The 19,348-nt window shown below is 49.6% G+C and overlaps 1 protein-coding gene across 3 annotated transcripts in view; it reads right to left on the bottom strand.

Moving 5' to 3' along the window:
* Positions 1-19,348, bottom strand: part of TMEM63B (transmembrane protein 63B) — a 41,093-nt gene that overhangs the window by 11,722 nt on the left and 10,023 nt on the right. For 2 of the 3 annotated variants that reach the window (XM_085320290.1, XM_085320298.1), the window contains exons 2-10: positions 11,594-11,792; positions 10,780-10,859; positions 8,023-8,061; positions 3,610-3,700; positions 2,719-2,756; positions 1,783-1,925; positions 1,456-1,507; positions 1,027-1,135; positions 391-461 (exon numbers count right to left, since the gene is read on the bottom strand). In XM_085320290.1, coding sequence (XP_085176416.1) covers positions 391-461; positions 1,027-1,135; positions 1,456-1,507; positions 1,783-1,925; positions 2,719-2,756; positions 3,610-3,700; positions 8,023-8,061; positions 10,780-10,859; positions 11,594-11,792 — 822 coding nt within the window. The remainder of the gene's footprint in view (positions 1-390; positions 462-1,026; positions 1,136-1,455; positions 1,508-1,782; positions 1,926-2,718; positions 2,757-3,609; positions 3,701-8,022; positions 8,062-10,779; positions 10,860-11,593; positions 11,793-19,348) is intronic. The other variant, XM_085320305.1, reaches the window with a different exon arrangement.

The following is a 19,348-nucleotide window of genomic DNA, read 5'->3' as shown; positions in this document are numbered from 1 at the left end:
GTCAAACACATGATCAAGGCAAAAAAGCAGCACAATATCCCACAGACACTGCCTGAGTGTCTCTGAACCTCTTTCTCATTCCTGAACTTGACCACATCTTGTGATGTACCATCACCACTAATTTCTGTGCTAACCCACTATGGCTCTGCAAAGAGAAAGCTCCCAAGCTATAAGGTAAATCTCAAGGTTCAAACCAAAGACATTTCACATTTACTGTATTTTTTTTTTGTAGAAGTGTAATTTAAGTTTCCCAAAACAAAAGTGCTCACTGATTTTGACCAGATTTCTGCTCTGAATGTATTACTGCCATCTCAAGTAACAGTAGGACTACCCAAGGAAAAATATCCTGGTTTTAGGATAGACTTTAATTAGGCATACAGGGAAACTCACTCAAAATGCTTCTTGATCTTCTCTGGCTCAGCATATTTTGAGATCCCGTTGATGAAAAGAGTTCGCTTCACCTGGAATGATGATGGGGAGGGAGGAAAAAAAATAAAGAAAAAGGGAGAAAGAGAGGGCTGGCAGATGTGGGTGGTGCAAAAGACCAGACTGCAGCAGAACAGCAAGGCCCAAGCCTCAATCAGAAAGGCAATCAGAAAGGGCAGCTAGCTGTTGGTATCCCATACCCTGACACGCAGCCCTACCACCCAGTCAATCTGCTACACTCTACACTGCAGCGGTTTGAACAGAAATGGAGGCAGTAACCCTTAAGCAGTGAGGAAGGCAGAGACAACTGGGGAGAGCCCAAAGCCTATGTAGCAGCTGGAGCAAGTCCTGGGGAAGGTATGAGGTCCACACACGTTTAACCCAGCACAGGCCTCTGATTTCCCCACTGGAAGTCAGGATTACAGCTCTGGAAAACAACCTCCTCTGAGGTTCCTCCAAACAGAACCCAAGAAACAGCCAAAAGGAGCAAGCCCCAAGCTACTGTAGGGAGAGGGGTGCTCAGCATCCTCTTTGAGGCCACCCAGCTGGACAAGAAGGCATGGGAAGCAGCGCCTTGAACAGTGGCCAGATCTTGCTCACCAAATCATCCTCTTTGTAGCGCATCTTGGAGGTGTGTCGGCGCATGCTGTACACCGTCAGCAGCAGGTACAGGAAGGCGAAAGACGTGTGCAGCCACAGCAGGTTATTCCTGTCACAAGAGAGACTATACTTAAAGGCCAACACAAGGCTGTCACTACGAGTCCGCATATGGCTGGCCAGGCCCCTCAGAGTTCCACTGAAGGCCCTGGGGCCATGGGCAGCGTAACGGGCATGGCATCTACATGCCCTGCAAACAACTTCCAAGGGCTCAATCTGCAAACAGGAACCAGATACACAGCAGGAACAGCTGCCTCAGGGTGAGGGCAGCAACACAATCTTTGAGGAACTGAGGTATTATAAACAAGTATGCATCTGCAAAATATACCCTGGGGACCTGAAATATCCCATCCCATCCCTGCCCACACRTACCCAGAATTCAGGTTGGCAATAGTTGTCCTCCCAAAGCTGTAGGCGTTGTTTTCTGGGAACAGAGAGGCAGACACAGGTACATTCAGTTATATCAGGAGGCTGTGGCACAGAGCACCCAGCAGGTTGGGGTGTGGCAGGAAGCTCACCTGTGAAACACCCCAAAAAACAAGTCACCCAGCATGACCTTTTGAACGCTCCATCTCACAACACAGTATAAGAATTGGGGTTTGTCTAGTCCCATCCTGCCCTACTACTACTCCTTAGTGGTCTGGGCCATGGTGTTGAAAGCAGCTCCCCTCAGCCCAGCCAGAAGACCTCAGCTCTCACCTAGCAAGTCCCCTGAGAAGTTGACAGGTAACACAATGCCCACAGAGAGGACGCCCACAGCCACCAGCAGCCCGATGATGTGCCTCTGGAAGGAGAGGTAATGTACTGCATCGCCCCCACACTTGTCCCGGATCTCATCATCCCTGTCAGGTAGAGAAAGGCAGTCAGGCAATCCTTTATGTTCTCCTGAGTGCTGGAAAAAAGCTTTAGGTGATGGCARCACAGTTTCAATCACTAGACCACAATGAGTCCCAGGACAGTGCCCTGCAGAGCTGTGGCAGAGCCCCTGGTAGGGATCCCAGCATCTGGCCTTAAACTAGCCCAGGCAGAAACCTGACCACACAACATTTACTGCAACTCAATCCACCATGCTCCCTGCCCTCCTCCACCAGGGAAGGGCAGCCAGACCCACACAAACCACACCTAACATGCTGCTCCTGCTGGGCCTTACATCCCCTACTGAGATACTGGATTGCTGACACAGTCCCACCATGCTCTGAAGCCAGAAGTTCTTAGAAGACTACTCTTGAGCATCAGTCTGGAGGGGTCTCCCTGCATCCTCCAGTCTAACCTTTATTGCCATGGGCCCTCCTTGGACAACAGCATCCCTAGAAGAAGTCCCAGGCAGGGGAGATCTCTGTAAAGCCGTGGGCAGTATTTTTGAGAGTCAAGAGATGAGACTGAGGCAGAGCAGGCCTCATTTGAATGCTTATCTGTCACAGACTTACTGTGACACCTTTATTTTGACCCTAGGATTCCTCATCTGTGAGGTGGGACACTAGGCCCATCTTTGCTTGTCCTCTCCATACGGGCTGTGAGCTCTTCAGAGAAGGAGCTGCAGCAAGAGCAGTGACTTCATGCAGCTGTTCTGCATTAGGTGTCACAACTCCGTGCACTTGCTTTTCTTCTTCCCCATGCAGGTCCCGGGACACTTACTTTATCCTGAAGATGGCTGTCAGCCAGGAGCAGAAACCCTGTGCAGAAAGAGGACAGGAGGATCTCACATCACTTTTGTGCTCCCTTATTGCTATTCCCTCCTTTAGAGGCTAAGGGGACCAGGCTGGTCTCCTTGCACTGCCACAGACCCTGGCTCAGGACAAGAATGGGACAGACCACAATCACCATGGAGCATAGGGCCATAGACAAGCCCATGAGAAGGAGTTCTCTCAACATGCTGTCCCATGGGACATGATACAGGCTGAGCTTTGTCACCAGGTTGCACACTGACTACTAGTAGCTCAACTTCCTGGGCAAACTCACAGGCTCCTACTTAGGATAGCAGCTCTCCACAGGCTAGGGAGACACAGAAAATTCACCTTAYAGGTACTTCAGCCATTGCCCTGGGAAGGAGAAGCACAGCAAGGACTGAGGAGGCAGAGGAAATCAAACTGGTGCTCCTCAGTGTACACTCAGGGAAGAAACTTCTCCTGGGAAGTTCACCTCCTCCATTCATTGCACCCCATTTTTCTATTGAACTGCACCTCCCCCCTACTCTTAGAGAAGAAAGCAGCAGTGGCATTTTGCAGTGACACAGGAGGAAGAACCAGGCATCTTTCTCCTGATGACTACGGGTTGCACCTGAGATTACAGGTTGGATGGGATCTCCAATGAACTACAGGGATGTATAAACTACTGATTAAAGCACCTGACCAGAAGTCACATGCTTCCCATGTCTCCTTGAGCTCTACACCATGCTCAAGGTATTAGACCTAAAGCTCTACGACAGCGAAACAGCACTGTCTCTGAAGAGTGCTTAGTTCACACAAACTGTGAGCTCCTAGCCACTCAAAGGCAAGGTGTTTGATTCTGCTGCTTGCTGCTACTCACATTGTCCCGTTGGTCGAAGTCCACAGAGCTAGARACGGAGGTGAGGCGCTCATAGCGGTCATGGTTGTCAGAGTGTAGAGCGGAGGCCACGCTAAAATGACAAGCAGAGGACTAAAAGATGAGAGGAGGCAGATTGGCCAGGAATCAAGAGCACCCAGAAGATCAGAGGTAATTCAGGTGAATTTGCCCCAGGTGAGATGGAGAGAGGAGTCTCAAAGAACAGAGTAAAGCAGTAAGCAGAGAGCCCCTCCTCAGCTGGCGCTGCACTGACCAGCATCCAGAGCCTGCTCACAAACACAAGACTCAGCTGTGCCAGCCTTCGTGGGCTCAGATATGGATGCTTCTCCTTCAGCAACCTTCCTGCCTCTCTCAGAGGCACCACTTTACAAAACAGCCCCTATGAGGGGGGCCTGGCAGTGGCTGCCACAGAGGAGAGTAAGTCTGTTTAGTGCAGAGTTTAGAAAAAGAAGARGAGATTTGAAGGAGTGCGCACCACAGCATGGGGTGGATGTTCAGATGGGGGCTCCTGTTTTCCCTTTGCAGTGCAACTATAAAGATGAGTCCAGAGCTGGAGGCCTGCAAGGCTCTCTGCTAGTGAGTATTACTGAGGTTGAGAGGCAAAAAACACAGCCCAGAGTCACAGGGGAGCTGGAGCAGAGTGGCATGAACCATATCTACATGAGCCAGCCAGGATTCTCACGTGGGAGGCTTCCCCACAGCCCATTGCCCACTAGGTGCTGTCCTAGAGGGCAACAGCCTACTGGCCCAAGGGAGATCTCTGCTCCAGCTGTCTCTTTCCAAGGGAGAGAGCAGGACCTACTGACTAGATATTTTTAAGCGTCTGCACGCAAAGCCATAGCTGTTTTAGGATAATTTGCTTCCATCTATTGCAATTAAAGGATATGATACAGCATCAGCAATCTCTTGTCCTGAAGCATGCTTTACCCTGCAGCAAGAGGGTTCAGACAAAGGAAGGATTTGGTTTAGCTCAGTTGGTTAGAGCATGGTGCTAATAATGCCAAGGTCGTGGGTTCGAATGCCAAGGTCGTGGGTTCGATTCCCATACGGGCCATTTGTTTGGGGGTTTCTCCAAAGGTCCCTTCCAACCTTACCAATTCTATGATTCTAAGGAGATCCCTCTCCAACTTGCTGCCCCGCTGTGTGGCCGCGAGGCGGCAGCCCCAGCACTTCAGAGAGGCCATGGCACCCGCCTGCTGGAAGGCGGCTGGGATAGCCAGTTCTCTGCAGTACACGCTTGCCCTAGGAAAGAGGAGGAGTTGGGAGTCTGGCAGACCATGTTCTTGCTATACCAGTCCTCCCTGCATTTAGCACTTCAGTACAGGGGAAACTCAAGAAAAGGAGAAATCCAGCGGAGCCATTATTGTCTTTGCTCCCCGAAGTCAAGCTCAGCTCAGCTTCCTCCATAGCCTGACCTGGGTCTGTTGGCTGGAAATCTCTAGAGCAGGAGTGGCRGAGGCAGATACAAGTGAATGGTTGTAGGGTGAAAGGCAGGAAGAGAGAGAGGTGAATATCCCAGACTGCTCTACTCCACACACAGGCAGGGACCTAGAAATACTTGCAGCAGCAGAAACATCCAAGACAGACAATAGCCCTCATTATGAATAGAGGTGGAARTGAGCTGGCAAAGGAAGCATGGAAATAGTCCAGTTAAACAGCACTTGTAAAATAGCAACAGCAGGCTGGGATCTTGGAGGTGCAAGAGATATGGTTGATCTAAACGATAGAAGCAAAGGAAAACAGATGAAAATATGGTCTCCCTGTAACTCAAGAAGGATTAGATGGACAAGAACCTAGAGAAGAAATAGCTGTGAGGCAAACACCAGATATGAGATGGATGACACCGCAAAGGAAAACAAGCAAAGATTCTCATGTCCCTGCCAAAGGGAAGGGAATGGTCATGCTGCCTTGAAGAGCAGAGCAGCACCTGCTGAGCCCCTAGCTGGAAGCGAGACAGAGAGGGGAAAGGAGATTAGCTGAAGGTCATGGGACTACAGGAGAGCAGATTAGACAGCCAGCATGCAGCCTTGTGACTGCACAGGCTAACACACTGCTCCACTGGAGGGATGGAGCGAGCATCATAGGGGCTCCTGGGTCTTCAGCCCTCTAAAATTCCAGAGGCTTTGCAGCTGGTACACAGAGCACCACAACATGGTACCAGAAACCTGAGAGCAGAGCAGTACTGGATGAGATACCTGAGAAGAGTGCCACATTATTAKATCATGCTAACTAAGCACAACAAAGAAAATAATTAGGAAGGAATTGTAGTGCTAGAAAGATAGAGGGGTGCTCATCCATCCCTAGGATAGAATACTTAAGGGGAAGCTCCCAGGGGGCACCTGCAGTCTGGTCAGAGGCTTTTTAAAGTAAAGCACTAACAAAGTGGGAAGAGGCATTGTTGCCCCAGGCCCTAAACCTGAGAGGACTTGGGTGGGATCCAAGAGGCCTCCTTCATGCCCATAGTCCAAGTGTGGTGCTGGCACTACTAGCAAAGGAGAACTAGATCCAAGGCATTGCCAATCTCAAGCCAAGGRAATCGCAGGCTATGGGGGAGGGCAGGCTGCCATGACAGCCATGGTGACAGGTTGCCATGCAGACTGTAGAGAGGGTTTGCTGCAGTGCAGGAGATGGCTATGTTGATGGCAAGCCCCGCAAGGCTCTGCAGTCACTGCCCTTAGGTATGGAGGTAGGTTACTACAATCTCCCAGTGCAGACTGAATCACCAAATAAGGGGGCTGATGGCTACCTCAAGCCCTGACAAGGACAAAGGCACCTACCAGCTCTCAAGCAAATGGATGCCGCAGAAAATGATGCCCTCACCTGCCAAGAGCTGCACATTCAAGAGCTAGGTTGCTTTCATGCGTCCCTAACTCACCATTTTATGCCTGCACAGAGGAATAGGTATGAWGGGAAGATGCTGTCAGCCTTGGAGGAGCATAGATCAGGCCAAGATTTCCTCTGAGCTTCACAAACATTGGAAGCTTACAGTTAGCAAAACCAGCYGTGCTCCACCACTAGGTTTGGCAGTCAGCAGGGAGTTTCAGCAAGCCCAGATGACGCAGGGGAACAGGAAGGAATGGTGCCTCGGAGAGAGAACAGCACCATCATAGGGATGATGGAGGTGTTATTCCACAAAAGCTGTGTCCTAGACCTCAGGGCAGGAGCAGGACAGCTCTGCTACCTCTGCCTTACTCCTCCAGCTACAGCATAAAGAGCTGCCAGAACACCCCTAAAGCAGGGCCAACCAGTACTGAAACATTCAAGCATGAGCAAGGGGTCCCTTGTGTTATATACAAACCCTCAGCTACTATCAGCTTTGTTTTCACAACTCCAATGGCTTGACTTTGGGGGCAAGGAGCTGCCACAAAAATAGGAGCATTTCCGTATCCTCTAGAGACAGTAGCACCTGGGCTGCTCCTTTACAAGTGATAGGTAGAAATGACAGTAAGACTGCAGTGTACTGCCCCAGCCTCAGCCGCTCCCTTCCACCTACTCTGAGTGACCATTTCAGGCCCTGCACCACTAGCCGATCACCTCCTCTGCAGTGTTTACCACTTGGCCAGGTGGCAGGGCATTGGAGAAGGTCATTGTTTAGATATAAAGAAGCAAGAAAGATGAAAAAGTAAGGAGGGAGGGCCTGTGACAGTGCTGAGCTGGCAGCCAGCTGCTGTCTCCATGGATGCCCCACAGGCAATGCCAAACCAAGGTGCCAGATGATGCTCTCAGCCATGCTAAGGCAGGAAGTTTGCTTCTGTGGAAGCATCTGAGATGGACAGAGAAGGAACAGACACTGTCTTGGCATGCTGCCAACCTGAGGTGGGTGGTAAGTGACAAGGGCCAACACTTGCTCTGTTCCTGGCAACCTCACAGAGGTGAGGGGAAGAAAAAGCTTAGAACTCTCTGCCAGACCCTCTCCATGTACATGCCTGCCCTGCAGCTGGCTTGGGAGCAACCCTCATCAGTCACCGGCAYGAAGGAAGGGACAAGCAAAAAAGGGCTGTTCTTGTGCCTGGGTGACCTGACCACATTGTGCATCAAAGCAAGCAGGTTTATTTACATTTGCCTAATCGCAAAGTGGGAGAGCCAGACACTGGCACCACAGCTGGGGCTAGGAGCTCATCACCACTGCTACAGGCAGGGAGTGGAAAAACAGGGCACACCCAGCTGTGGTAAGTGGCTGACATAAAGGGGAAGGAAAGAGGATAGAAGAGCATGAATCCATTGGGAGACATAAATCCAAGCCCTGAACTCCCAACCAGTTTAGATTAGTTCAAAAGCACGAGAGAACTGCAAAAGAAAAGGGGGAGGGGAAGAGAGAGAGAGAGAGAGAGAGAGAGAGAGAGAGAGAGAGAGAGAGAGAGAGAGAAGCAGCAAGACCCTGAAAAAACGACATACTATTCCCGCTCCTCTCGCTCCGTCTGCCAGTGTCGGCGCCTGAGGGTACAGAAACAGAAAAGGAGAGGTTACAAATATGTGAAGAGGTGAGCAGGGGCCAGGGTTTCCTCTGTCCCAGGGGACTTGCACCCGACAGGACTCCACATCATCCTGAGGAAGAGAAACCTGCTGACAGTTAGGCCAGAGTAGAAAACCAAAGGGGAAACCTCCTTCCAGAGCTATCCTGAGCTGCTGACACCCCCAAAGTCCCCTGCTGGCCCACAGGCTGCATAAGCAGGCAGTGCTCTTTGCYGTGAGCTCAAGCGAAGCCAGCTTTGTTGGGAAGGCAGCCCAGGTCCACACCATAGCCATACTGGGGAGCTCCTGAGGGAGCAGGCCAGGCCAGACAACCTGCAGATACTGCCCTCCAGCTCCCAGCAGCCATCTAAGCTCCATTTCTACCCCTCTCCTCCTGTCTCAAGGTAGCCAACATGGGTCATGGGACAAAACCTCTGCATCCTAAAACACTCATCCTGCCCTGCAGACAGGCCAAGTAGCAGGAATACCCAGGGCCTGGGAGCCTCAATAGCAGGAACTCCTATCTGTGATCCTGGACCTGGTGTCAGAGCATCAATGGTGCTATGGTCCTTACTGTAACCATGCTGCCCTCCTCCCTGTGCTCACCAGCTGCCCCTAGCCAAACAGCAGGCATCCTTCTGCCTTTCCGCCTAAGGCCCAAGTCTCTCCCTGGCAGAGGCTTCTCATTCCCTTGCACCCAAGGCATTCAAGCATCAGCTACAAGAAGGAGCCAGTCCTCTCTCTGCCCTGAAGGCCAGAGCAGCACACACCAGGCTTCAGAGCACTGTGATATACAAACACTAGCAGAGAGACAAGAGTCCATCCTTTGGTCTTAGATAACACTTACCATGCAGCTCAGGCCTTTGCCAGCCTTCCCTGTCAGCAGGTCACAATGCAAGTTCAGGGACAGAGCTCTGCTCTCAGACCCTAACAATTTCTCACCCAACAACTATCAGCCAGATCTTCCCCACCAATGCCTAGGTCAGGATAGCTTAATCCTGAGAATCAGCTATGCTCTCCCCAGTGAAACTTCATCTGCCTATTCCCTCCTCTTGCTCCTCCTTTTCCCAAAGGCCCTTGCTTTGCTGATTTCCCTAGCCGAGCCAGGAAAGGAGAGGCAGAGCAGCCATAGCAATATTATGTATCCAGCTCAAGAGAGTTCCTTGTCCAGTGCTGGAAAGGAACAATCTTACTCCACTGCTGTGCAAGGAGTGCCCAGAGGCAGCTTGTTTGAATCAGTATCACCAAGGGACCTGGAACAGGCCAGAGCTCAGCCCCATCCAAGCCCTCAGGCATGATGAGCTCATGGAGCTGACCAAGAGGAAGGCACAAAAACCACAGCCTGCCTTAAGCCACAGTTTGCCTCCAGCACACGACAAAGCACAGCACACACAGCAAACCATCCCCAGAGCTTGTAGTAACAGAGCGAGGCAGACTATCTGCACAAATCCTCTTGCTTAATCAAGAGAGTCCCTYGTTCAGCACTGGAAGAAAATAACTTTTGTCTTCCCATTGCTAATAACAAGAATAGCAAGGCACGTTCTTGAAAGGCTTCCCACACATTTCACACCACCATGGAACTACCATCCACAAAGGTCTCTGACTTTTGCCAAAAGATAGAGTAGCTTACAACACAGTATGCAGGAAGGATGTATACACCAGACTAACTCTTCAGTGCTCGAGATTTGAACTAAACATTCACTAGCCCAAAAATAGATAAACAGCTCTATGGTTCCTTCACCTGCCTGCTTCACCACAGGGTTAGCTAGCTTCCTGACAAACATGTCCAGTAACTACACACACACACACACACACACACTCATCACTAAAGAAACGTAAAAATTGCTAGATGTGTCCCCTTCCATTGTCCCTTGCTCTGTCCCTCTAGCCACAGAGCAGTCTATGAGGGACTAGACTCCTATGCTCAGCACAAACTTTTCACCACAGGCAAGGATAAGGGTGGGCTTGCAGTTTATTTGCTCTTCTGTGCCATYCACCCAGGAAAAAATGCCTGGTAGCCGACACCTCGTTTGGGACTCTGCATTTACTCTGGGCACTTGCAGTCTTTTCAGCCACTACTGCCATTGGTGCAGGTTGTTGCTCCAGCCTCCCTGTGCTCACACATCAAGCTCACAGGGCTGGCCAGGCATCTAAGCCATCCCTGCTTGCTGCCTTTCCTGCCTCAGCTTTGTGAGCAAGTACCACCACACCTGGAAACACAGCCTACTGCTTTTAAGTGCTCTTAACAAGAGCTACATCCAGCAACACCACAAAGGCACTTTGAGGCTTAACAAAGGCTTTATTGCAGCAGCCCTTGCCTTTCCTGTGACCTCTTTCCCTCTCTCTCCCTCTTCCCCTCCATTCTCTGCTCATCCTTGGGCCATTTTAGCCTCTGCAGGGCAGAAGCTGTTGTGCCCTGCAAACCCCCCTGCACACCTCTGTCACTGTGTGAACTGTAAGTAGTACATTGCAGCTTTAGCTCCTGCAGCCAGCTTCACCCCTCACAGTGAGGATGCTGTAATGAAAAGCTGGTAAGAAGATATTTTTTGTGTTCCAGGAGTTCAAGTGATACAACTGGCATGATTGTCTCTCCTCTCCAGCTCCTCCAGCATATGCAAGGGGGTTCATCCATCCTGCTCCTGACCAAGGAAGGGTACCACTGGTGCTTCATTTACCCTTCTGCCCCTCTCCCAAGCTTACCTGTCAGCATCAGTCACCAGGGCTAGACGTCCATAGTCCCAAGCAACTTTACGTAGAATTGAAAAGACAAACAACAGTGCCTGGAAGACAGTGAATACAGAGTTATGAGACAGACATTGCCCAGTTCTGTCCTCGTTGTGTGTGCTGAGTCATTGGAATAGTGGGGAAGGATGGAACAGGGCTCCTCTGCTAACAGCAAGTGAAGGCTGTGACACAGCAGGAGTTCCCCRTGGCTGTTAAAATCTGAACGTTTAGATAGCTGAAGAAGGAGGTGGGTATGGGAAGCAGAGGTCCAGGTCACCATACACAATGGCTAAGTCTTCAGGATCAACAAGCAGGCCTACCTTAAACCTCAGGTCCCAAGGAGGTGAGATTATGGCTACAATGTCTGTGCTCCTGCAGGTTCTAAGGAGGAATCTGCAAAATTTTGATGTAGGTAAAGCTGCAGGGAGCAGCTTTCACCCCATAAACTAGAATTCTGGGATGCAGGACTGACCTAATCCAGTCCATGACCTCAGAAAGTTAGTTCACAACTCCTTTCTGTGGGCTGTGTGCAGCAGTACTGGAGTAAAGTCAAAGCCCAGAGTGGCTAAGGCACATGGTCAGGGCCACAGGGCCAGTCAGCAATAAAGTCAGGAATAGAGTCTGGGACCCCCTGACTGTAACCACTAGACCACAGTCCTTCCTTCAYAGTTATTGCCTTGTGAGCCAAGTACATAACTCAGATCTCCCTCTGCCCATACCTGCCTCCTTTCCTCTAGCATGGAAGGAATGGTAGTGRAAAAGGCACTGAAGCAGTGGTAGGGAGACTTACAAGAAAGCACATGAAGTCAAGGGCTAAGACAGTGGGCACCCCGCCAAAGGGCAGTCCCTGCAGCACAGTGCTGCGGATGCGGGCACTGTAGCAGTAATCCTTGGTGCTGTTGTTGCAGGTGGAGGCTTTGCAGGTGGCCCCTGCTGAGCCCAGGGTGGCAATCACGTAGGGAAGCATTTCTACAACTTCATCGTCTTCCCTGGGGAACGGAGAGAAAGGCTGGGTTAGATGCATATCAGCTGCATGGGGCTGTAGTTTGGTTATAGTTTGGAGATATCAGCACAGCAGACCGAGGGACCAACCTAACCCATGATATTCAGGCTCTCCTGTGCAGCAGGATCTCACTGGTTACCTGCATTCAGTAACAAGTCTCTCTCTGAAGAAGCCTGCTGAGGCTGKGAGGTGTTCAAAGAGCCCATGCATGTTTCAGTAGCTGGACTCATTATGCAGAGTCCCAAACCTCTCCTCTGCTTGCTCTCTCACCCCTTAGCTGTGCCCCTTTCTCATGAATTCCTCCTGTTCCTGAGAGCTTGGTGTCTCAAGTCCTTTTTTCCCTTGGCAGCAAGAACATTTAGTCACAGGAAAGAAAGAATAGGTGAGGGGGGGTGTTAAGTCACGGCTGGATGATGAAAATAAACTGCTGTGGGACAGTTGCTGCATCATGATCCCACAATTTTCTTTGCCTGGCTATGTGCCATTAGCATTATTAGGCTGAATCACCATGCTCTGCTCATTGCAGGCCTCAGCCCCAGCCTCCTAGAGCCACCATGAGAAGCTGGTCCCACCCCCTGCCTGTTTTCTTCCCTCTCTCCTTCTTGCATGCATTCAGATGCAACAACATAGAGGGCAAAGAGGTGCTTAGGATCTACTACACAGTCAGACMAGAGTAGGATCTACTATACAGCCAAAAATTTTATTCTGGCACTGTCCCCAAAATGGTACAAGGTACCCAGCCAGGCTGCAATCAGTACAATCACTTCACAGCTTAGGAATAGGGAGTTTTTCCTTCTGAGCAGAGCAGCTCCATGTGAAACAGAGGAGATCATGCTAGAAATGATCAAACATAAATCAAGTGCCACTGGTATGGTCTAGAAAGGACAAGCCAGCAGCAAAAAACAATCACTTCGTTGAACAGGCGAGAGAAAAAAAAATCCTCTCAGCTGCTTAAGAGGCAACAATATACATGAAGGCTTTAGACCTGGGCTTCAGACCCCTGAATAACTCCTCTTATCTAGCACCGTCCCAAACCCTTCATTACCCAGTTCACAGCATGCCACCCAATTGCTGGACAGCATAGCATCCCCTCCAGGAAACATTTAGGGGCTTCTTACTCAAGCCCAGAGAAGCCATTCTGGTGGGTCAGACAAAAAGAGCTACCACTCACCCAAAACATAAAAAAAACCATCACACCCTGTGCACTAGTTTTAGCCTCTTGTTCCAGAGAGGCTCCTTTCCACCAGCCTTGCCCTTCTAACTCCATATTAGATCAGGACATCAGTAGAGGGGGTCYGGAGCTCTTCCTTCTAGCTCACTGGGATATCCTGGCAATCTCCTGCTTAGCTCCAGAGATTTTTCAGCATCAAAACACAATGCTGTCTTGATAATGACCACCAAGATGTTTGGTGTGGTGTCCTAGAGCTAGAGAGCTTGMCTTGAAAGTGATCCTTCCCAGCTCAACCGATACAGACGCATGAACACAAATAGGCTGAAGCACTGATGACAACGGGCACAACAACATGGCTGAGCATTAAGGGGAGATGGGAACAGTTAACTTGGAAAAACTGCCAAGCAGCCTGCTAAGAGATATTCACAGGTTAAGCACACAAGAGAGCAGCTGCCAGGAACAGAAAGAGGGAGTGAAAAAGCAGGTAAAAAGGGACAAGCCATGACACTGTGGCTAGGAATTAGCTAAAGAGCCAACCAGGATAATTCATCCCATTTGAATTGATGAGAGACTCAGAAGCCCCAAGAGAGGGACAGAGGCAGTGAGCTTGGAACCTGAGAGAAGCTGGCAGGAGGAGGAGAGACAACAAACGTCATGGGAATCTGCAACTAAACAGTATTGCAAAGCTCAACAGTCACAGTAACAGCCCCTTCCAGGTCAGGGAGGGGAGACTACAGGCTTGACACAGTATCAACACCCCACTTCCCACAATATAGGCAGTGCAGTGCAAAGGACTTTTCCCTGCCTTCAACATATCCTGTGCCAATTTCTTTAGAAGCTTTGATGAAAGCAAATGAAGACAGACTGGAGGGAAATAGAAGAATGAGGAAAGGAAGGCAGGCTAACCGCTCTCACTGCTGTCCCTCAGACATTGTCTACTCTTTTGACCTTAAGGAAAGGCATCTAGAACCGTACATGATACCCTGGATAAAGAAATAACCTTGACTTCTAGAATAGCATTCTGATGCTCTCAGCATTTCTTTTTATGCTATTCCTCATACACCTGAGCATGATTTACTTCTCCAATTGCATCCTTGCATATTAAGAAGTGGTCTGCAACAACACTGCCCTGAGTAGTTACAACTAATTTAGAATCCAGCAATGTCCAAGAACAAATCATTTCTTCCAATATGCCTGGCTTTGCATTTCTCAGTACTAACTTCCTTTTTCCCTCCTGTCACTTAATGTTAGACTGTGGTTATTTGCAGAGTTGGGGTACCTCATTACTCATCRTCTTTTCCAGATCAGTAATAGCACCTTGTCCTTTTGTGTTTGTTACAGTAGAAACTGCTCACACACTCTTGCACTTTGTTTCTGGATGCATAGTCAGTTTTTGATCTATGACTACTTTACATCTGCTCCTATGGCTAGTTTTCTTAACAGTCTTTTGTGAGGAGTTTCAGGTTTCCGTACATTCAAACAGCTACAAAATCTGGCTACCTATTAACTACTCTTTTACTGACATACTGAAAGACTTGTGACAGATTAGGGAGGTAAGCTTTTCCTTTGCAAAGGCCAAACTTCATTACTGCATGTTTAATATTCCCTCCTGCAGTCTTCTTTCTCAAAGAAATGAGGGTCATATAAACACATTGCTCATGAACCTATGATAATCATTATTTATACAAGTCATTGTGTGTTCAAAACAAAAACTGAGTTCAAAACAAACTATGGGTAATTTAAACCACATTTCACAGAGAGTCTCAAAGATGTGATTTTTTCTAAAGCCCAGAGGATGGTCTGAAAGGGACTGGAGATAAGCTTCTCTAGCCTCTCCAATAACCTGGCCAGAACACCTGGTAATGTAAAAGCTGCAAYGTACGCTCGAGACACACTACCTCTTCACTGGGCCAGTCACTGCATCTGATTGCCCAACCAGGCAGCACAGAGTCAGTTAGCACTATCCTTAAGGCATGCAACCTCCTGCCTGATGGTGGAGCTTCGTGTGGATGCTATAGGCATGTGGAACAGCCTAGAGAGTTTGCAAGGGTAACAAGACAATAAAAGCATCTCTTCCCTCTCCCTCTCAGCTGCAGGCATACCCAGCAGCAGACTAGAAAAAAACCTGTTGTCTGTAACATCACTTTCAGTCAGATCCACCAAGGTGCCCAGTCTCTTGCTGGGTTACAGAGCAAACTAAGAAACTAAGGAAGAGCTTGGTGGCTATCTCTGCAGGTTTGATCAASAGTGCCTACTTAGTATTCTTCATCCAAACACCTTCCCCAGGAGCCTATTAACTCAGCAGGATGCTAGCTGGTCTCTGTCCTAGCTAGGTAAGAACTGCTGTGCCTGAACTGCRGCTGAACACTAGGGTCACTTGAAGAGCCTGAGCTGAGTTTCCTATGGGAATATATAAGGAGGAAGCATCACAACAAGTATCAAGCTCTCTAYGTCTTCTCATCAGTGAGAAGGCCTCAGTATTCTGTCCTCCACGGTCCAGAGGGAAAGAGACAGCTTAGAGGCCTGAAGCTTTGGACATGGCCCTCTCCCCTTGTGAGTGGGGAGAACAATGCACAACAGCTGCAGGTCTTCCTGGTGCTACAGCTCCTCACACCAATTCCACAGAGGAGGTCAAAGCCTTCTTACTCAGGTGGAATAAGAAAACCTCTGTCCTTCTTTACATGCCAAGGGTGCCAGCAGCCTTTCTCAGAAGGCGTCTAGGCCAGCCTGTGTATCTGCAGGATATACAGTTACTCACAATTAGACACGTAACCGTAGAAGCCAACAACTCTGGGAGCCTGCCCACTTGGGGACCAGCAAGCCCCATTCCCACAATACCATCCCTATCACATCAATCCACACATAGGACACATCCACCACTGTCCCGCCACACCATGTTGTTCACACCCAGCCTGTGTTGCCCAGGGCCGGACTTGATGCTAAGTCTCTGTGGGCAGGGAGAATGCCTCCTGCCGACGTGTGTTCAGGTGCTGCCTTGCCCTTGTACCCTGCTGCAGCAGCCCGACTGCCTTAATGATGACGCTGTGAGAAGAAGAAAGCTGGGCAGAGGTAGCAGAGTTCCCCCAACCTATATTGCTGGCTCTGCTCCCTCCATGGGAAAAGAGGTCAGCTCTGGCATGATGCTCCTTGCAGCTGTGACTGGAAAATCGGCATAGACACGGAGAGCCCATCACAGAGCTGCTGCCCCATTAACCCGCAYACAGGCCCTGCCTCAAGAGGGACCGGTTCTACCAGGCAGCGAGCAGCTCTGCTTGCGTTATGGTTACCTCCCTCGCTTTCCTTCAGACTAGCACAGTGCATTCCGCAGACCTTGAACTACCCTGGTCTTCATGCTCAGCTGAAGCCTCTGTCTCAGACAGTTGCCTCAAGGGGACCTTCCCTCCCTGCTCCTCATACTTCAAGTGAATGTTACCAGRGCAATGCATACAGAAAGGGGAAAACACACTGTAAAACATGTGAGATGAGGGACTGGTCTTGGAGGAAGTTGAGGTCTGGATGCAGTGTTTTAAGCAAAGTAAAAGCCAAGGAGGAAATGAGGTGCTTGCAGCAAGTACAGCCCTGTAGCCTAGCAGAACACTTCCTGCTTAAGGGAAATTAGTCTTCTGTGTCCCTCCATAAGGGAGGAGGAGACTTTTTCAGCAACAACCCACCCCAGGCACACACCTGATGCCCTGACTGTCCCCAAAGTGGTCCCTGTGCCCTCTGAGGAAGGTCTGTCAGCCTGAGAAGCATGCTGCAGCAAGAGCAAGAGCCTGGTTCTAGTATTAGAAATCCTCTCCCGCGTAGCATTAGAGTAGGCTGAAAAGGACGGGCACCAGGCTCATCCTGTGGAGGGAGAATAGCCAGGGAAGAACAGAGAGGATAAAAGACTAGAGGTCTTGGGGAGATACTCCATTTTGCTCTGGCTGCAAGTGCTAGAATTGGCTGTATGAGGCTTCAAGGCAAGACAGTCATCTATAGAGATAAACTTAATAYCACATACATTGCCACTAGTCTCCAGCAAAGATAGCATGAGGACAGAAAAAGCAACCAGAACATGGATAGCTGACAGAGATTTGCAAAGTTTTCCATCCAGATCCCACTGGGAGCCATCTTGCCTGGCTCTGGAGAAGGATCCTGGCTGCTTGCTTACATCTGCACAACAATATCACTTGTTCCCTGGGAGCAGGAGCCACCTGTGATCATGCAGGCTGTGTTGTCCCAAGGGAGGGACACAGGCAAAAGTGACTGGCATGTACTCTCCTGCTTGTGGGCTCTAGGGCAGGAGAGCGCAGCTCTGCCTGCCCTGGGATGCTAATGTCAGCTCAGGCTCCTGCTCMTCAAGTGACCCAGGGCATAGTAGCAGAAAGCTGTTACAAGGTTAAGGTGGGGGAACTAGCCACTGGCATCCAAGCCTTTTACTAACCTCAGATGTAGCTTCTCACTGCAGCACACACTGTAGACTTCCAAAGCAGCAGTAACAGAGCAGGACATTGAACCAGGTCCCACCCAAGCCCTGGAGCCTTCTCMTTCTGCACATTTAATGCTGACTTCCTCTAAATAGCATGAATGATGCAGTAATACTTGCCAAAAGGCATCTTAGGCTCTTATTCAGCAATACTAAACACCATCCTACTTTCTACAAACAGCAGTAGGGAGGAAGGAGCAGAGGTCCCCCTATTTCCCTCAGTCCCCAAGGGAAGCCTGCTCTGCATCAGAAGCCTCTATGTTCCTAGCACAAATAGCCTGTTCACACTACCCCAAGTTTCTAACTACACATCAAGTACAGAGATATCCCCTGGCATGCCACAGGCCAGGCCAATAGGCCTAGAACATATCCCATAAATCAAGTCCTGTATGCCAGTTGCTGATGACATTAGTCACCTCAGGGCCTCCTACTCAGAGCATCAAACACCACAAGCATTGCTGGTGGCAATTCCAAGCAGAAGTAGCTAAAACATATCCTGCAGGGCACTCATCATTTGCTGACCTTTCAGTGAGGCATGCTAAGGGATGTTGTAACTGAGTGGACAGAAGAGAAAAAATGCTGCGATGCAGCCTCCAGTCCTAAATCCTGCCTTCCAAGCAGCCCTGCAGCCTTGGGAACTACCCCTTTCAAGGTGCCTGTGTGCTCCCCTGAGAGGGCAGCAGCAGGAAGAAAAGGTCGCAGCAGATGGAGCAGGAGCTTTCTCCTCTCCTTGCCTTCATCCTTCATGTGCAGRTGAAGCACAGTCGACTGGTTTTCCTCTTTCCTGCCCACAGGAAGGTGAGGATGAACACCCACTCTGAAGCCAAGCAAGTCTGCAAGCTCCATTACACATGTTGAAATGCTACGCAGCTCTGCAAAGGGAAAGTAAAAGGGAAGCAGGGGGAGGGATGGGAAAGCCTGGATGAAATTCCTTGGCTCTTGCAGTCTGAGACACAGTTGTGAAGAGCCGGGGGAGAGAACACTCATCAAGAAGTTCATGAAGTCATTTTGCATTCTGGGCAGGGGTGCTGACATCAGGCAGAGACCAGACAGACTCCAACAGGGCAGCTGACAATGAGCTGCTTGTTGTGGAGACTGCCCACTCCATGCTGAACTTCACCGTAGCAAAGCACAGTCTAGGCATGCAATAAAATTAGAAATCAAGGCCCTCCCAAATGGAGCATTTCCCATTCTCCTCGCCAGCTAATCCTGGAGTCTCTGCACCTCACACCCAACATTTGCATCCTCTGACAAACCTCAGGCAAGAGGGGAGAAGAAAAAAAAAGGGTGTGGGGGGGAAAGAAGAGGGGAAAACATTCAGCTGGGACTCAGGCAGAAATAATACAGAAGCTGGACAGCTGGGTTACACATACAGAGGCATTGACACAGACAAGTGTCTAGCTGTGTTCCTCCAGCCATACCACTGATGTCAGACGTGAGAAAGTGGCCTGAGAAATGCTTACAAAAAATATAAATCAACGAAGGATATGCCTGTGAATGTAGCTAGAAAGATGTAAGCAGACAAGCTACATTCATTTATTTTCTCACCAGTAAACTTTAATAAACACATCTGTGATTAGAAAAATGAGATTGTGCTCTCATAAAACCTTACGTTTTTACTGAAATATGTTCTCAGGACAGACTAGGGGGATGGAGACAGCTAGATGCTAGCAGGACTGTGGGTTAATACACTGCAGATTTCAAGATTAGAAAACTACAACTTGAGACACCTTTAGGACACGATGCTCAGGGAGATGACATGTAGTTTGGTTACCTGCCCCAGTGGGTGCCAGGAGCATGGACTATACCTTGGAGTCCTGCTTCCTCTCACGATCTGGCACTGACATGGTCTCCCAAGTGCTGTGGGTGATCCATGCTATGATACCACACACCTCCTGTTGGG

Source organism: Rhea americana, unplaced genomic scaffold, assembly GCF_003343005.1.
Source record: "Rhea americana isolate MKP2758 unplaced genomic scaffold, rheAme1 scaffold_119, whole genome shotgun sequence".
Taxonomy (NCBI): Eukaryota; Metazoa; Chordata; class Aves; order Rheiformes; family Rheidae; genus Rhea; species Rhea americana.
Note: the sequence above shows the minus strand (reverse complement) of the source record. Positions and strands in the feature narration are given on the sequence as shown.